The following is a 17,404-nucleotide window of genomic DNA, read 5'->3' on the forward strand; positions in this document are numbered from 1 at the left end:
CAGGATGATATGAGTTTAGGAAGAGGATTATCATGAAAAGACCAATCGATTACTAGATCAATAATCTGAAAGATTGCAGTACATAAAGGATATGACTTCCAATTCATTGGTTTGTTGTACACTGGTGTATTTAACATTTGTCAGCTATCAAAGTTTTGTGCTCGTGATACCTATTACCTTCAGTTATTACTAAATGTGTTTGCATTCTTTGTATCTTTAAATATGTTTTCTCATCATTATTAGCGTGATGCTGATTAAGCATCCACAGTATTGTTCTTCTACTTTTCATCTTCCGTACGTTTTTCGCCGTCTATCTCCTTCAATACCGTTCAACTTAGAAAAACCATTCAACCACCATTAGATTCCTCTTCTTTTGGACGTGTGCTTGCATTTTTCTCATTTTTAACTTTTATATTTTTTAAATTATTCAACTATTCAACAGAAATTTACCATTTATTTCAATGGGAGGTCTTCAAATTCTCATTCAACTTACTCCTCTTTCAAATCTACTTCCACATACGTTGACCTAGAACCACCATTCAAACTTTAAAATGAAGCCAAGACATTGAACTATTCAGCTTGTATTTATCTTTTCAATATCTTTTATATTTTTTCTTCAGCTCAGCGTTTAGTCTACAGCCATCATTTTAGCCTCAAAATGTAGCCATTGTTGACCTCTTTCATCCAATGTCATTATCACTGTAATAGATGTTATGGTTCTTTCATAAATGTCAACAATGCACAGCCTCCTCCCTCAAACTGTTCCACAGAGTCCAATGTTAATATGGCTCCCAAAATTCGTCTGAAAATCAGAAGTACAGGCTGTCTTTACACTGTCACTACGTCCATATAATAAACTCCTCAGGCATCAAAACTGTAGATTGGACATTGCTGTCGCTCACGGTGAAAGAATTTTGTCAATACAACTTGTAGTTTTCTCTTGGGAAGCATTTGTTTCAGGGTCACTTTTCTGTTTATTTAGCAGCAGCAGACAGGCGCATGTCTGTATGTGTGTGGTGCCACTAGCTGGAGTCGCTATAGCAACCAGGCTCACACCTGCCTGCCTAATGAGCTCTGTCTGTCACTCTGCCAAGATTCATCTTAAAAACTTCTCTTTAAACTGCTGCTGTGTGCACAGTGTTTGCTCTACAGCCATCATTTTACCCTCAAAACGTAACCATCGTTCTTCTCTTTCCAACAGTGTCTTTCAAAGCTCAGAGATGTAAACTTCTTGAATTGTGTTAATCCAAGTAGAAGGATAACCTTCTAACCAACCCATAGAAATACATTGTATTTTTAGTCAGGAGTTTGTCTCAACAGCAGGAATGACCCCACTTTTTAAATCACTCCTGTGACCACATTTCTGATAGCAGGAACATAAAAGAAACACTGTTGTGCAGAACAATTCCTCAGGATCCTTAGGTTCAAAGGATGTTTTGATTTGATTGGAGTTAGGGTCCTTGATTTAGATGCAGTTTTTCAGTAAGTGCAGTGAGGCAGATTTGACAGGGTTTTGCCACAGTGTAATAGTATGTCTGTAGTTACTGCAGGCCATCTTATCAGAGCATTCTGGTTGGCCCGTTAAATTCAAGCTTATTGTTAATTGGTGGATTTGTCTTCTGCACACAGGTGGTTCAGATCTGGGCAGTTGGATTCAGATGATGACTTTTAGAATCATCTTTTCTGACTGAATGACTAAAAATTACAGCATTTACCTGTCTGTAGTGAAATCTCCCAAATTTCAGTCATTTGGTGATCAAAAGAATTTGAACTTTTAATATTCATTCAGATGTTTTCTGACTCTAAATTTCTTTTGTCATTACTCAGCTTTTTCTAATTTAATTTTTAAACATGTTCAGCTACTTTTCAACTTCTTCTGTGTGAACATCAGCTTTCAAAAGTTCTGCACTTTTGTTTTCAGGTGAAAAATTCTGTATTTTTCAGCTGATTCAACATTTTTAACTTAACATCCAGCAATTATTTCATTTCAGCTGAAAACATTCAGCTATCCGCATTCACACTGCAGTTTCTTTAGAAAATGCATTTTCTAGTTACCTCTTGTTTCTAGCTTCTTATTGGTTGTTACATGAATTTAATGCTAGTATTTCTCAAACATAAAACTGCGACTGTAATAAAGAACTAATAGCAAGTAATAGCTTCTTTTTCCCCTGGGTCACAGGTTGGCAATTTGCATAACTCTATTAACACACATACTGTATGTATTCATTTATCCTCCCCCAATTAAATCTGTGATCCACCTGTCTGTCCCCCAGCTGATCTTCTTCTCCTGTTGACGGTTCTTTTGATGTTGAAGTTTGCTGACAATTAATTGTTAATTGTAAAAATAACACTTTATCTTAAACTTTATCTAAAGGTTTAAAACAAATTTATCCTGGAAAACAAACATTCATTCTTAACTTCCTCCACACCTCCTCTGTACTCAGTGTTGTTCCTCCAGTCTGTTAAGTCAATTTCCGCAGTGCCTGCAATTACCAGCTCCAGTTCCCTGGCATCAAACACAGATACCAACCTGGCATCCACCACCTGCAAAAACATTCAAAATATAAAACAGTGAGCTTCTTTTTTCACACTGTACATTTAGGGGCATTAGAGATAAATTGGGTGATGCATAAAATGTGAAATATATATAAAAACTCTGTCACACTAAGCCATACCTCATAGAAGCCTCTGACCAAGCTTTCAGTCTGGTGTACCACTCCTCTCTCTATCCTCCACTTTACCATGCGCTCAATGTATTCCTTCTTGTTCTTCTCTGAGACAGGAATGTTGGCTCCACCGGGCTTCAGCTCCCTTTCTGTTATCTATGACAAAACAAAATTATTTGATGGATATCATGGATTGTTTCCTTTCTAAATCATGAACGATTAACGAGATTCAAGCTAGAGTGTCTCTCCTCCTTCTCTGCACCACTGTATGAAATACATTTTGGAACCATACACATACACATGCACTTGTATGTATAGTTTTAGGCCTCTCATTTACATTATATACATAGATGTTCACCACAAAACTTTTGAATCAAAACCTTTGTTCAAACTGCAGGAGAATCACTTTTCGTTCTTATTTGCAAGAGCATATATTGGCAGTACATTCTGTATTAAATACTATCTTCACATATATCCAACAACATTTCTCTAAATGTTTTGATGATGAAAGTAAATCTAGTATCTTTATTTTTCAATTATCCTACATTATATTCACTTACAGAGGTGAACAGCATGCTACCTGACTGGACAGTGCTGTGCAACACCCACATTACCAAACTTGGTGTTGCAAGAAACCAAACTGGCAATTTCTTCTGGACAGCATGTGATGTTGTCTGGTGTTGCAGATTGCCTACCCTTGGTTGGCCAAGTTTGTTTATTTGTTGGTCAGAATTGTTTAGGCCCCATATTTTTGGACCCATGAAGACCTCTGGTGAATAAAGTTAACAAAAACTCAAAGTAAATGAAATGTCAGTAAAATAATGAAAAAGGATTGATAAAACTGGCAAATCACTCAGTAACCTTCATCCACTGGAGAGACTGGTGAAACTCCTTACACTGCCAAGGCATCTGGGATGTTGGCTTGGTATAAGGCCAGGATTATACCCAAGTTGTGTATTTTAATTTGGTTAATGGACTGCCGCTTTTCTACTCTACCTGAGCACTCAAAGCCCTCAATACAACTTGCCTCAGTCACCAACTCACACAAGCACTATGCTTTCTCTAAGTCACATTGAACTATCTAACATTCACACATAATTGGCTAAGTATCGTATTTGGCATGTCGGCTGAAGCAGCCAGGGAACCACCAACCATCTGATTAGTAGATGGCCTGCTCTACCTCCAGAGCAACAGCCACCCCCATTTGTTGAAAGCATAGTTGGTGTACATACACACACACATGCGCGCACACACCTACATACACTGACCTGTCCAAAAACTTCTTCATTGACAGTGAAGGAGAGGTCCAGCATATCGTCTATGTCGTTGTCCTTCATCCACTGAAGAGACTGGTGAAACTCTTCATCCAAATACTCCAAATCACTCAGGTCACAGGAACTACAAGTTGGGAAAGGCGGATAATGTGTGGGTCTATGTCTGCTGTCTTAGACCCACATACAGATTAACTTATCCTCACACTGGCTCTTTTCACAGTTAAAATCTGTTTAAAAAATGTACATATATATATTTCAGCAAACTGTGTATACATTAGTCACTTTGTTAAGTATGTATTTCTAGTACTGAGTTGGACCCCTGTTGCCTTCAGAACTGCCATAATTCTTAATGCCAGACATTCAACAAGATGCTAGAAACATTCCTCACAGATTTTGACAGGAGTGGCACCTGGTGTAGTCCATATTTTTCATACTATTCTCTGTAAATCCTAGAGATCCCAGTTTTTGATAGCAGACCAGCCCGTGTGACACTAAAAACAATGACACTTCAAAGTAACTTGTCTGTGAAGGTACTCAGTCATCCAGGTCATCGTAGTCAAAGGAGTTTGCAAAGAAAAGCGTCTGGACTTCTTTAAGTTGCAGTGGACTGCTGAGTCTTGTCCAGACTCAGCAGTCCATCTGCATCTTAAGGATAAAGGTCACTCTTTCAAGGATGCCAATGTTCACATTTTGGACAGAGAGGACAGATGGTTTGAAAGAGGAGTGAAAGAGGCCATCTATGTCCACTGTGAGCGACCATCTTTGAACAGAGGCGGTGGTTATGACACCAACTGTCTGCCATCTATAATCCAGTTTTGAGTTCCCTCCCCAGACGCCTTAACGCCCACTCACATCCTGGGCCATCTGACCTCAGGAATTCACATGACAAGGTGGGGCCAGGTTTCACAATGAGCTCACCCGAAACCCTGGCTGATTAGGTCCCGCTCCCGCTTTCACACCTTGGCGCATGTGATTAGAGGATCACCAGGGGGTCCTTTGTCCCTCTTTGGGGGGATACTCCCACTGGGTTTAAATCTGGGACTCTCGGCCATTTGACCTTAGAACTGAAGAAGCTTCTCGGATGAGAGGTGAAACGTCTTCAAGCAACTTAAAGAAGTCCAGACGCTTTTCTTTGCAAACTCCTTTGACTTCAAAGTAACTTAAATCACCTCTCTTGTCCATTCTGATGGTTGTTGTGACCATGTCTACAAGCATTAAGTTGCTGTCATATTATTGGCTCAATAGGTACGCTGGACTTTACAGCTGCCAGAAGGCTGCTGTGGCAGGGTGTGGTTTGGGGTTCAGCTGCATGGGAAGGGTGGTGGAGCAGCAGGCTCAAGGGACAGCGTCAGGGCAGAAACAGCTGATTCTGATTGGACTGATTGTTTTTTCCTCTCCTTATTTTAGTATCTGCTGGGGCCTGGAGAGTACAGATCGGCCCAAGGCTGAAGAAATGCCAAGAGGGCTGGAGTTGGGTTGGGCTGGGTTAGTGTGCGCTGTAAACACACACTGACCCAAAACACACTTCTATAGCAGCTATAGTTATAGCTGCAGTATGTTGGCCCACAAAATATTATACCCTGGATTAACAATGTGATATCACTCAAGACGAGCAAAAACATAGAATATATGTGTTAACGAGCAGTTGCTCAGGCGTACCCAACAAAATGGCAGGTGGGTGTATACATACAGACATTTCATGTGCATTTGAGTATTGTGTGTCAACATACATCCGAAGTAGGCCTTTATAGAAGGGTCTGGTGAAGAAGGCATCCAGCAGGTACTGATGGATCAGAGCCATTCCCAAAATGCGACCACTGAATCGGAACCTGGGGCATACACAAACACAAAAGTTAAATATTGCGTGTGTGTGTTAGTGTGTGTGTGTGTGTGTGTGTGTGTGTGTGTGTGTTTGGGCGGGGTTTCAAATTGACTTTTACCACTCATGGTGATTGTCAACGAAGGCAGACATGGGACTGATCTGAACGGTGTAAGTGTCATTGGCAGAGTACTCAAACAGACCATAATAAGGGTTAAACAGTTCTCTGGAAACCAAGAAGAAAAATTCTCTTGAGGGCCCACTGTAGTCCAACCTGAAACACACACATTTAGACTTTAGATTTCCTTTTTTTCTTCTTTTCCCTTCCTTGCCCCTCCCAGATACTCACCCCTCCTCCCCGACAAAGCTAACATAAAGCTTGCTCCGCTGTAGGTCTTTCCGGGAGTAACACATAATTTGGTTGAAGGCATCTTCCAGGAGTTGGTCACGACGAATGATCAGTCTAAGATAGACAAACAAGAAGTGCGGACAGACAACTCCCAACATACAAAGAGTACTGTATTTTTCGGAACATAAGGCGCACCGGATTATAAGGCGCATTAAGTGAAACAAAAATCAGGTAAGTCAAACTTTAATCAATTCATTTTTTTTTTGCTTGCTCCATTTTCGTACCATTGATTCATTAATGTTGAATTCTCTCACAGTTGCTCTATTCCCCTGTTGTTTTAGTATATTAATGACTAACCTCATATTGTGGATGGATTATCTCAGTTGTTTTTCTGACTAAAGTTTGGTCCGTTTACAGCATCCTGCCATGTGATTGCATTTGTTCCTAACCATCGGGAACCCTTGCGTTAACTTTTAACAAGTGGAAAAAAGTTAGCGTTCATTCTCCAGCTTCCCTGTGTTTATGTCATAACAATAATAATAATAATAATGATAATAATAATAATACTAATAATACATTTTATTTGAGGGCACCTTTCTAAAACCCAAGGTCACCTTACAAAAGAAAAAGACATCAAATAAAACAGTAGATTAAAATAGATTCTAATAAATTAAAATACAGAAATCAGCAAAATACAACCAAAAAACAAAATAAAACAAAAAAAACAAAAACAAAAACAAAAAACGGTTTGACAGCAAGTAAAATCTGTATTAAAGCGAGTAAGCCAGTTTAACAAGTAGGTTTTGAGTTGTGATTTAAATAAGGGAAGGGAATCTATATTTATTATAACTGGAGGAAGGGAGTTCCAGAGCTGAGGAGCAGAGCGACTGAAAGCTCTGTGCCCCACAGTGGTAAGGCGAGCAGAAGGAGCAACAAGATGAGTGAAAGATGTGAGAGAGCGGGAAACTGTGGTGATATGAAGCAGATCACAGAGAAGAGGAGGGACAAGGTTATGAATACACTTAAACGTGAGAACTAAGACTTTAAAGTTTATCCTGGCTTCTATGGGCAACCAGTGAAGCTGTTGAAGAATTGGGGTGATATGGTCTCTTAAGGGAGTACGAGTTATGACCCGAGCTGCAGAATTCTGAAGAAGTTGAAGTTTATGGAGGGACTTATTGGGGAGACCAAATAGGCGGGAGTTGCAATAATCGATCCGGGAAGTAATAAGACTATGGACAAGGATGGCAGCAGCATGGGGAGTAAGGAAGGGACGAAGTCAGCTAATGTTACGTAAGTGGAAGTATGCAGACCGGGTTATGTAATTAATGTGAGACTGAAATGAGAGAGTCAAGTATGACACCCAAACTATTTACCTGCAGGGAAGGAAGGATTGGGGAAATTTCAATATTAATGGAGAAATTCTGAGATTTGTTTAAGATAGAGGCTGTGCCAACGAGTAAAACTTCTGTTTTATTACTGTTAAGTTTGAGAACATTTGAGGAGAACCAAGATCTGATCTCCATAAGACAGTTTGAGAGGGAGGTAGGTGGGAGGGATGAATTGGGTTTAGAAGAAATGTAGAGCTGGGTGTCATCAGCATAACAATGAAAATTTATATTATATTTTCGGAATATTTGGCCAAGAGGGAGCATGCAGATAATGAATAAAAGAGGCCCTGATTCTGAACCCTGGGGCACACCAGCAGAAACAGGATAGAGACTTGAAGAGTGTGATTTAAGTTGGATAAACTGAGTGCGGTCTGAGAGATATGAGGTGAACCAGGCAAGGAGGGTGTGATTAATGCCAATGGATGCTAACCTGCTCAGGACGATATTATGACAAGTTGTGTCAAATGCCGCACTAAGATCAAGAAGGATGAGAATGGTTAAAAGACCAGAATCAGCTGCCATCAGAAGGTCATTAGTAATCCTTAACAAGGCAATTTCTGTACTATGATTGTGGGGGAAACCAGATTGAAATTGTTCGTAGAGATTATGGTCATTGAGGTATGAGTGAAGCTGGGAGGCAACAACTTTCTCAAGGATCTTTGAAATAAAAGGGAGGTTTGATATAGGGCGGAGGTTATCAAAATTATTGGGATCTGCACCAGGCTTTTTGAGAATTGGAGTGACAGAAGCAGTTTTCAGGGATGGAGGAATAACTCCAGTGTTAAGTGAGTTATGCTAACATAGCTGTGTCGCTAGCGATCACATAGCACATCATTATATACCAGCTAGCCCAACTTCAGTAACCCTACAAACATCACTGCTGTTTAGTTTTATTTCTTCATTTATGTTGGAAGTGATAGCAGAGCTGTACGTTTTAATTTTTTCAAAAATCTCTGAGTCAGAACATGCTATATCATGTTTAGGTGGAAACTAACGAGCTAACTTCCTGCTAACTTCTAACTCTGTTAATTGTAATAAATTCTTGTAATTGTTACACTTGGTAAAGCAGCAACACTGATCATTTTATTAAAGATGAAATAATTTAGACAGTTTTTGATACGGTAAAATACAGTAAATAAAAAATGATCAGAAAGGATGCCTTCTACAGTCAAAGCTGCTGACTTACTTTAGCTTCCCTGGTCCTTGTCCATAGCCCTTAGTTTCCAGTTTCCTGTAGAAGTTCCGCAATTTTGCCTCAAAGTCTCTCTTGTAGGGTGCTGGTGCTCTGGCATTAGCTCTCTGAGTACCTACGTGTACACTTAAATGTTTACTTTGATGGGTCATGTCAACAAGCTGACAGATAAAGCAGAAATGTTCTTCATTTATATATTCAGAATTCTACCAAGCAAGAACACGTATTAATTTCGTCAAATGCTCAACAACAGTGGTGCAGCTGTCATACCAGTGTGTTTATTTCCAAGTGATGTAACTTGGGTTGCAGGTGCAGCTTCTGCACTTTATAGACAATAAACTGTTTACTAATCACAGATTTAACTGATCAACCTGCTCTAACATGACTAGCTGTGTTCTGATTTTACCAGTGGTTGTCAAAAACATTAAGTCTTTATTGTTGGTGTGAAAAGTCTACTTTTGTTGTTCTTGTTTAAACATGACTGTAAATTTCCACTGTTCAATGCACAGATGATATGTAAGGACAGTTCAACACCATAGCAAGTAAGAAAGGATGGAACGGCTTGGATAACAACCATTGTACAAATTTCAGCTTTTCATTTTAGCTCAGAGCTAAATTTCTTTCTGTTGAACTGGAGTTCTGAGTTCAGTTCAAGGTCAACATTTCCTAGTTGGCCAATCCAGATATTCTACGTGAATCAGCTGTACAGCAATGTGAAGTGCACTTAACGAAAATAGCAAAGTACTCTGCAGGGCTCAAACACAGTAAAAGTAGGTTCCATATGAATTTGTGAGAGAGGGTTTGGGGATAATATTTTTTGCATGTGTTGTTTTTTGTTTTTTTTTACAATGCTGTGACTTTTCTGTTGATCTTTTACCAGGTGAATTCTGTGGGGAAGAGACAGGTGACCCCCGAGGTGACTGGCAGTAGCTGGGGTGAAGTAAGGCATGAGGAGGCACATAGGACATCACTTCTTCTTCAAAGAGACTGCAGATGGAAGGGTGGAGTGAGGATGAAGGGACATAAAAAAAGAAAGCAATTCACTAAATGCAATTACTTCAGTAAAGCAGCGAGAAAATGAAAAAAAAAGAGGTAATAACAAGAAGGGGATACACAGCTAGTCCAGTTAGAAAAAGGAAAGCCAAGAAAAAAACAAAATAAGAATGGAATAATAGAATAGAATAGAATAGAATAGCTTTTTATTGTCACTGTTACAAGAACAGTGAAAGGCAGTTTGGCATCTCTCCATGTGTGTGAAGTACACAATAGCGTAAGTATTTACACAATAACAGACAAATTTACATTTACACAAGAAAGATATGTACAAGTTATACACACACCTGCAAACATACACGCACATACATACATATATGTATATATACATATTTGCATCCGTACATGCATACACACACATATTTCCACATACACGCTTACATCTATATACATACACATACATGCCATCTAACTAGCAGGTGCATTGAGAGGTGCAGTGTGATCAGTGAATAAGACAGAGGAGGTAAAGCAGAAATATGTCACCTTAGCAACATGACAAGGTCAGCAGCTCCTGACAGCCTGGCCAATCCTGACACTCCATCTGTGCGGATCAGCTGCACTTTCTCCCTGTTGTCACAGCAACATTACAATGGCAATGCTATTCATTAATGTATCCCATGCATGTATTTCACTTTTACTTTGGCTACTTAAGGGGCGACAGTAGCTCTGGACTGGAGCAGACAAGATCCCAGTCTGCTCCAGTCTCTGTACTAACCCCATGCTCTCCAATGCAACCACTGGAGTATGAATGTGTGTGTTAGACAGAAAGCACTCAGAAAATAGTCCTGCATGAGGCTAGTGTAAAGCGCTTTGAGTGCTCAGAGAGAGTAGAGTAAGCGCTACATAAGAGCCAGTCCATATTGTTTGTGTGTTGTGACTGCTTCTTGCAGACAAAAGCAGTTTCTGCAACAAAATCTTTCTACTGGAAAGTCTTGGTTTGCAGTTGCAGTGTGGTCTCCAGAAAATTGCAATTTTTATTTTCAAGTGTTTGCAAAGACAGATTTATCATAGTCAGGACATTCTGCATTGATCTTTTCACATTTACAGGCATATTTGAAGGTTATGATCAGATTTTAGGGCTAGTGTTTTCAGCTTGTATCAATTTATAGTTTAAATATTAATTTAACAATAATCTTTAATATTAATTTCTAATATGTTTTTATAAATGTTTCATCATTTTATTATTGATTTTTTATGTCCCTTTTCATTTTTTGACACTTGCTGTTTGTGCATTTCTTTTGTCTGTGTGTCTTTGATTATTATGTTGTAAAATTTCAAAAATTAATGAAAAACAATGTTGCAATGCAATTAGCAGTAGCACAATGAACTTTGCTTCTTTCTTTAATGATTTTCTCTTCTGACAACTAAGTTTTCTTGCAATAATTAAATGTTTCTAAATATGATACCACTGTTAAATAGGAATAAGGCACAGCAATATTTTTCATCTTGTCTAAGGTCTCTAATATATGAAGTTGATTCTTGTATACAATTTTTTTCCTGCAATATTAGTTTGTTTCCTGCAAGCTGAATTGTGTTCCTCATCAAAGCTATTTAAAACATGTTTAAGTTCTAACTGGGCTCTTCATAAAGTTCAGCTCAAAAGTAATATTTAAGTAAAAATCTGTCAAGATCACCACCCCTTTTAGGAAGTGAATCTCTATATCTTGAAACAGAAAACAAATTATGCCCAATTGGACTGAAATCCAAGATCTACCAACTTGGATTTTTATTCTTTTTGTCATTTGAGATCCATGGAACAATTATAAGGCCTATGTGGAGGGAGAGGGAGTTTTTTTCTGAAAACTCTTGCTCGACTTAAAACCATGGGAACAGAAGACAGGTCTGAGGGTTAAGGCGGTGGAGATGTGGATCAGAGGGAATGGATAGTGAAGAAGATTTCAAATAATGTTTATGTACCAGACATTTAATCTAGAAAAGCTATTTTTCCTCCCATATTTGTGCGGCAGTAAAGCTATGCATCAATGACACATAGTGGTGTTGTAAGTTTGTGGAGTCCTGGCATGAGAAATGCCTTTTGAATATATTTCAAGCATGAAAAATAGCACTCTTAAACTTTTACAACCTGGGGTTCGTGCTTGAAAATGACATGCCCAAAATTAATTGATTATTTCTCTGCAATTACAAACTCTGTGTAACCATCTTGGTATCAAACTAAAGCCAACACTTGCAAGACTTAAGGGGCCATTAGGTGTAAGTATCACAGCAGATGCCATTGTATCAAAGTAACTGAGAACAAAGAAAAAATCTAGTCACCAGATTAAGGAAAGCATTATATAAACGTTAAGCTATGCATTTCTGTATGTATGTACCTGAGTGCATGGTTCCGGTTAAAGTCAGGCTGCCTCTCCTGCAAAATCTCAAAGATGTTTGGTTGTCGTAGAAATGCCACAATCTTCTCATTGTAAGCTAGAAAAAAGTGAACAGAAAATTTTTGTCAAATGTATTCATCTCTTCATCTCAGATTCTTGTGTGTGCGTGCGTGTGCGCGTGCTTGTGCATGCACTAACCCACTGGTATTAAGTCTTGGCATGGCCCTCTGTTGGCAGATGTGAAGGTGCTGGAAGGTCGTGGAAGAACAGGTGGGCTAACATGACGAGGGTCCTCAGCCATCTATAAAAACAGGATGTCAATAAACATGCTGCCCTTCTTGTTTGACAACACAGGTTTACATGATATGTAAGTGGAGGAAGAAAACATGTAACTGCGTATTCCTGTTATGATTAGAGGACCAATTTAAGTAGCTGTTTTAAAACAACTGTACTTTCTGTTGTCCACGATCATTACGTGTCCCTTACCAGTCGCCGAGTGGTAACCTCTCCAGCACTGTGGCTGCGCTGGCGAGTCAGGTGCTGGCGGTGAGCAAGGAGGCTCAGCGGCCGAGAGCTTTGGAGAGGCAGCCGAGGGTCAATGAACGTAGTGGCACGGCAGTTATGGTCTACAAAGAAAGGCTAGATGGGTGTGCACACAGACACACATACAAGCTGTCAAGTGTTAATCATTTTTAATTTGATTACAATTTTTAAAAAGTAAGAAATACTTGACAGAATAAGTGTAGAACAGTTACATACTATTTTTGAGGATCTGAATACAGTCTGAATACAGTTAAACTGTATTCAGATCCTCAAAAATTCATGAAATGTAGACATTGGGGCACTGATTGATTACAGTGTCAGCCCTACCTTGCCGGTGTGGTCGTGCTTCATCTCCCAACCCCTGGGCAGCTCCAGCTGTTTGTTAGCAAACATGTTGAGGAAGGCCACCAGGTCCCTGTTGTGCTGATAGCGCTCAAAGTGATGAGCATCCCGACGAACCTTACTGATCATATGTTTCAGACATGTGTTGGTGGTGAACATGTGGTAGGCACTCTAGAGCCATGAAAGAGATTCCAGTAGACAGGAAGGAGATTTAGCACAGAGAAAACACATCAAGAAAAGAGTAAGTTTTAAGTGCCTTGTGTTATACTATGTAGTCACTATCATATGCACACATTTCAGGGGGAAAGCAAAGCGCATTGCTGTTGTGCTTACTACTCACAACCATTACACAATATAGGCGTTGTTTTGTATAAGCTGAAGTTTATTCGGGCACTCTATTATTTGTAACCGTCCCATGGATTTGGGTCTTTTGCATGTTACGAAAATATACAGTATAAAGCAGCAGTGGCTCAATAGTGTAAGTAAGGGACTATATCATTGCAGTTACTACAGTATGTGTGAGGCTTTTCTAATGCTGTTAATAACCGAGTAAATACCTTCAATATGCACCATCAAGTATTTCAAAAGATTACAATTTATTTTATCTATCATATACATACAACATTAAATATTTTGTCCATTTTATTTGTATGGCAGTATCAGTCAGTCTGTCAGTAAGTCTCAAGTTTGGTCAAATTAAATATGAGACTTTCAGACATCTTTTTCCAACTAAGAAGGCTTGAGGCCATGTTGCCCTCAGGACTACCTATTTTTTTCATATGGTTTAGAAATACCTAGGAGGCAGCAAGAGAGAAGGAACTCAAGAATGTGAAGTTGAGAGTACAGACTTTAAATGACTGGTAAAGGGAGAGAGCTTGCTGATATATGATGGAAAGAAAGAAGGTCACTATATTTTGTGTGCAAGAGACAATATATCTTGGAAGAATGCAAGGCAAGCAGCATTAGAGGTGGATTCAAGAGGGTCTAATGCTAGAGGCTTCGCATGATGAACTGTTTCTTTTTCACACACTATGTGTTTATACACTGCATTTAATCATTAGTTATTATTAACCTCCGATTCTCTTCCACAGAATGTCTTTGTCCTTTCTTCCCTCACTCCCAACTGGTTGCAACAGATGTCCAGCCCCTCCCTGACACTAGTTCTGCCGCAGGTTTCTTCCTATTAAAAGGGAGTTTCTTTCTCACTCTCACCAAAACACTTCCTCAAAGGGGATCATATGATATTTGAGTTATCTATGTTTTCTTTGTATTATTGTAGGTTCTTTGCCTTACAATATAAAAATATATAAATGAAATTGAATTGAATTGAACAAATATAAGCAAACTCACAAACTCTTTGTGTGTAGTTTATTGCATATTGCATCTGCTAGGAACAGCTGCTGTATTTCACAGGGAGAAAAAAGAATGCAAGTTAACTTCACTTAGAAATTACAATGTATGAAGACAGGATAGGAGAGGATGAAGAGGTAAGGAGTGCTCAGTGGCATTTGATAAACTGCAAATTTAAGGCTTACATGTAATGTCATCATTTTAATTAGCTATTCGTTCTGTATATGTTGCTTTGATAAATTATGTATTTTCCAGAGGTGGGACCAAGTCATTGTTTTGCAAGTCTCAAGTAAGTCCCAAGTCTTTATCCTCAAGTCACAAGTCAAGTCTCAAGTAAAGTCAAGCAAGTCAGAGTCAAGTCGCAAGTCAAGACAGACAACTTTCAAGTCAAGTCCCAAGTCCGAAACTTTGAATTTCAAGTCCTTTCAAGTCTTTTTTTTAACCCTCTGGGGTCCTGGGTATAATTGGCCGTTCTTGACTACTTTTGATTTTACTTCTATATTTCACTTTTAAAATATGTTTTTCTTGCCTTGTTTGGTATCATTATTTACAGCACAACCTCAAATATCTGAAATTTGAGTTATTTTTTTCATTTTGGTATACTATATTAGCACAGTTGATCTAAATTCAGACAAAAAATTCAGAATCCGAGTAGAAAAAAGTTATATTTTTTTACATGTTTAACGAATCATTTTCATAACTTGAAATGCAAATAGAAATTGTACATTTCTAAAAATTATGCACAAGTTTTGCAAACAACAAAGTTATATGGTACTATTTACCTAAAAATGCAGCCAAGGCCTCAGGCGTTTTTTATATAACCATTTAAATCTATTTACAGAACAATCAGGTGTGCTGCATCAAATAAGAAGGCACACAAATTATTTGTGCCAGTCCAAAAACTGTAGTTTGTGTTCAGTATAAGACAGAGGAGAACACCACAGGCCTAAACCCTGCAGGTCTGACAACTGGAGGTGCAACAGTCCAGTTTTCTATGTGGAGACAGCGTTTACACTGGGATCTGCCTTTGACAGCTTTTTTAGATCAAATATGAAATTCAGCAGTCTAACCGACACACAATACAAAACAATAACTACACAACAAACTAACTACAGCCTCCAAACACGCTAAACGTCACTAATGTCTCACATATGAAAACTCTCTCTCTCTCTTTCTTTCGCTCGCCCGCTTTCCGTCGCGGGTGTCACTCCTAAAAACTTCCCCTTCTCCCTAAACAACCAAATGTCACATGTTGCCTTATCATTTTTTTGATTGGCTGACATGGTAAACTCTAACACCAATTGACTATGTGCACGTTAGCATATGCTACTTCCGGTGCAAAAACTCCTGTGTGGAGCTTTGTTTCCGGTGTCCTATTCGCGCCTTGTTTACGGTCCAAAACAAGTTAAGCAAATGAATGAATCAAGCAGCGATTTACATTTCTATAGATGTCTTGGGCATTTACGAAATATATCCGTAAATGATGTTCATCGACTTGTCGATATTTTTCCCCCACGCCTCAGAGCAAAAGAGAAAAGGGATTCAAATGTTATATTTCTCAGCTGTCCCTGTTTATTGCGGGTGTTATGTTCTAAAAATAACCAGCGATAGGTGAAATCAAGTAGCCAATTTTATTTTTTGATGCGTGGACATCGTGGACATCCAGTACTGCACTTCAGAGTCACACTGCTAGCAATCGATGCAGCGATTCTGTACTGTACAGGAGAGACGTCACGGAGGAGATCGTCTGCAGCGATCAGCTGCACACAATGTGACGTAAAAATAAGCATGAAAACTTGCACTAAAAAATCCGCAAAACAGCGAGGTGAAAGGTGAACTGCGTTATAGCGAGGGACCACTGTAATTTTGAATGTAAGTCACAATATACCCTTCATACATACTAATGTATAGAAACCCTCACGAGCCATCGTTCATTTTTTGTGTGGCTTTTTTCACAGTTTGTTAACATGCTGTGTAGGTGTGGACATAACGGGAAACATCTGTGACTGTTGTTCACCTGTAGTTTGAATGCTGAACATTTGCCTGTTTAAAGAATAAGACCAGTCACTATACAGAGATGTGCTTCTGAATGTGGACGATGTGTCTTATGCTGCAGTGATGCAGTTCTGCTTGTGTTGAGTGATGCAAACAACCGATCGATCTAAACTCTTTAAACGTCAATCACGTGGTTACCGGCTACCGGCGAAAATAATGGAGGAAATCGGGACGGTAAGCCAATTTCTGTCTTAGCGCATTTGCGCCGCTGTGTGTTTTTGTGGTCTTCTTTTGCGGCTAATTCAGTGAATTTTGGTCTGATCGTGGTGAAACTTGGTGTGTGGAGTCAGTGATAGCTCTGGGAGCTAACCAGCTTATCTTTAACCGGTTACTTACATGAAGTCTGAAGAATTTCTGGTTCGGTTTTATTTGTTTAGCGGACTTCTGCGCATTTACGTAACTGCTCGTTTAATCGCGGCTTATTTTCGGTGTGTTTGGTGGTTGTAGAAATGGTTTATATGACATTTTAGCTGAGATTCTGAGGTTTCTGTGGATACTACACATGTCTTGACTTATATTTCTCAACCCGCGTTATAACCGATTAAACGTGATCTCCTCCTTTTTGCCCCCGGTATCAGGGGCGTGGGGCGTAAGTGGTTAAACGTCAAAATCTATCATTAGATTTTTTTGTGACACAACAGTGGTGAGTGTTCCCACCTTCTGCTCTTTGGAACTTAACGCAATCTTTCCGTTTTCGAGTTTTGGACATGATTTTGGAGTATATCTTCGCAGTAGCGATTTACCGCAAAGTAAAGCTACCGGAAATGTACAACCCCACATCCGGCCTCAAACCAGGAAGTTAGCATTTTCTCGTGCACATAGTCAAGAGGGAAGGGGTGTTTTTTCTTTTTCTTTTTTCACTCGCAAGTGGAGAGCGTATGCTAGGCTGTCTGTAGAAAACGCCGTTTTTGTCTAGCATCCCTGTTGGGAATAACCTTTGCAAATAAACAACAGCTAATAATATAAGATCAAAGTATTTTATTTGATGTATTGACATAAATGACAGAAGAAAAAGGCCATGTATAGCAGGACTACTCAAT

General features: G+C 39.1%; 1 protein-coding gene across 2 annotated transcripts in view; it reads right to left on the reverse strand.

Moving 5' to 3' along the window:
- Nucleotides 1-17,404, reverse strand: part of LOC100699956 (E3 ubiquitin-protein ligase HECW2) — a 91,511-nt gene that overhangs the window by 8,445 nt on the left and 65,662 nt on the right. For both annotated transcript variants that reach the window (XM_013277246.3, XM_025902819.1), the window contains 13 exons: nucleotides 12,945-13,130; nucleotides 12,561-12,713; nucleotides 12,273-12,375; nucleotides 12,075-12,171; nucleotides 10,228-10,311; nucleotides 9,569-9,678; nucleotides 8,686-8,806; nucleotides 6,109-6,222; nucleotides 5,881-6,033; nucleotides 5,671-5,769; nucleotides 3,935-4,064; nucleotides 2,676-2,822; nucleotides 2,430-2,544 (listed from right to left, as the gene is read on the reverse strand). In XM_013277246.3, coding sequence (XP_013132700.2) covers nucleotides 2,430-2,544; nucleotides 2,676-2,822; nucleotides 3,935-4,064; nucleotides 5,671-5,769; nucleotides 5,881-6,033; nucleotides 6,109-6,222; nucleotides 8,686-8,806; nucleotides 9,569-9,678; nucleotides 10,228-10,311; nucleotides 12,075-12,171; nucleotides 12,273-12,375; nucleotides 12,561-12,713; nucleotides 12,945-13,130 — 1,612 coding nt within the window. The remainder of the gene's footprint in view (nucleotides 1-2,429; nucleotides 2,545-2,675; nucleotides 2,823-3,934; nucleotides 4,065-5,670; nucleotides 5,770-5,880; nucleotides 6,034-6,108; nucleotides 6,223-8,685; nucleotides 8,807-9,568; nucleotides 9,679-10,227; nucleotides 10,312-12,074; nucleotides 12,172-12,272; nucleotides 12,376-12,560; nucleotides 12,714-12,944; nucleotides 13,131-17,404) is intronic.

This window comes from Oreochromis niloticus, linkage group LG23 (assembly GCF_001858045.2).
Source record: "Oreochromis niloticus isolate F11D_XX linkage group LG23, O_niloticus_UMD_NMBU, whole genome shotgun sequence".
Classification (NCBI taxonomy): Eukaryota; Metazoa; Chordata; class Actinopteri; order Cichliformes; family Cichlidae; genus Oreochromis; species Oreochromis niloticus.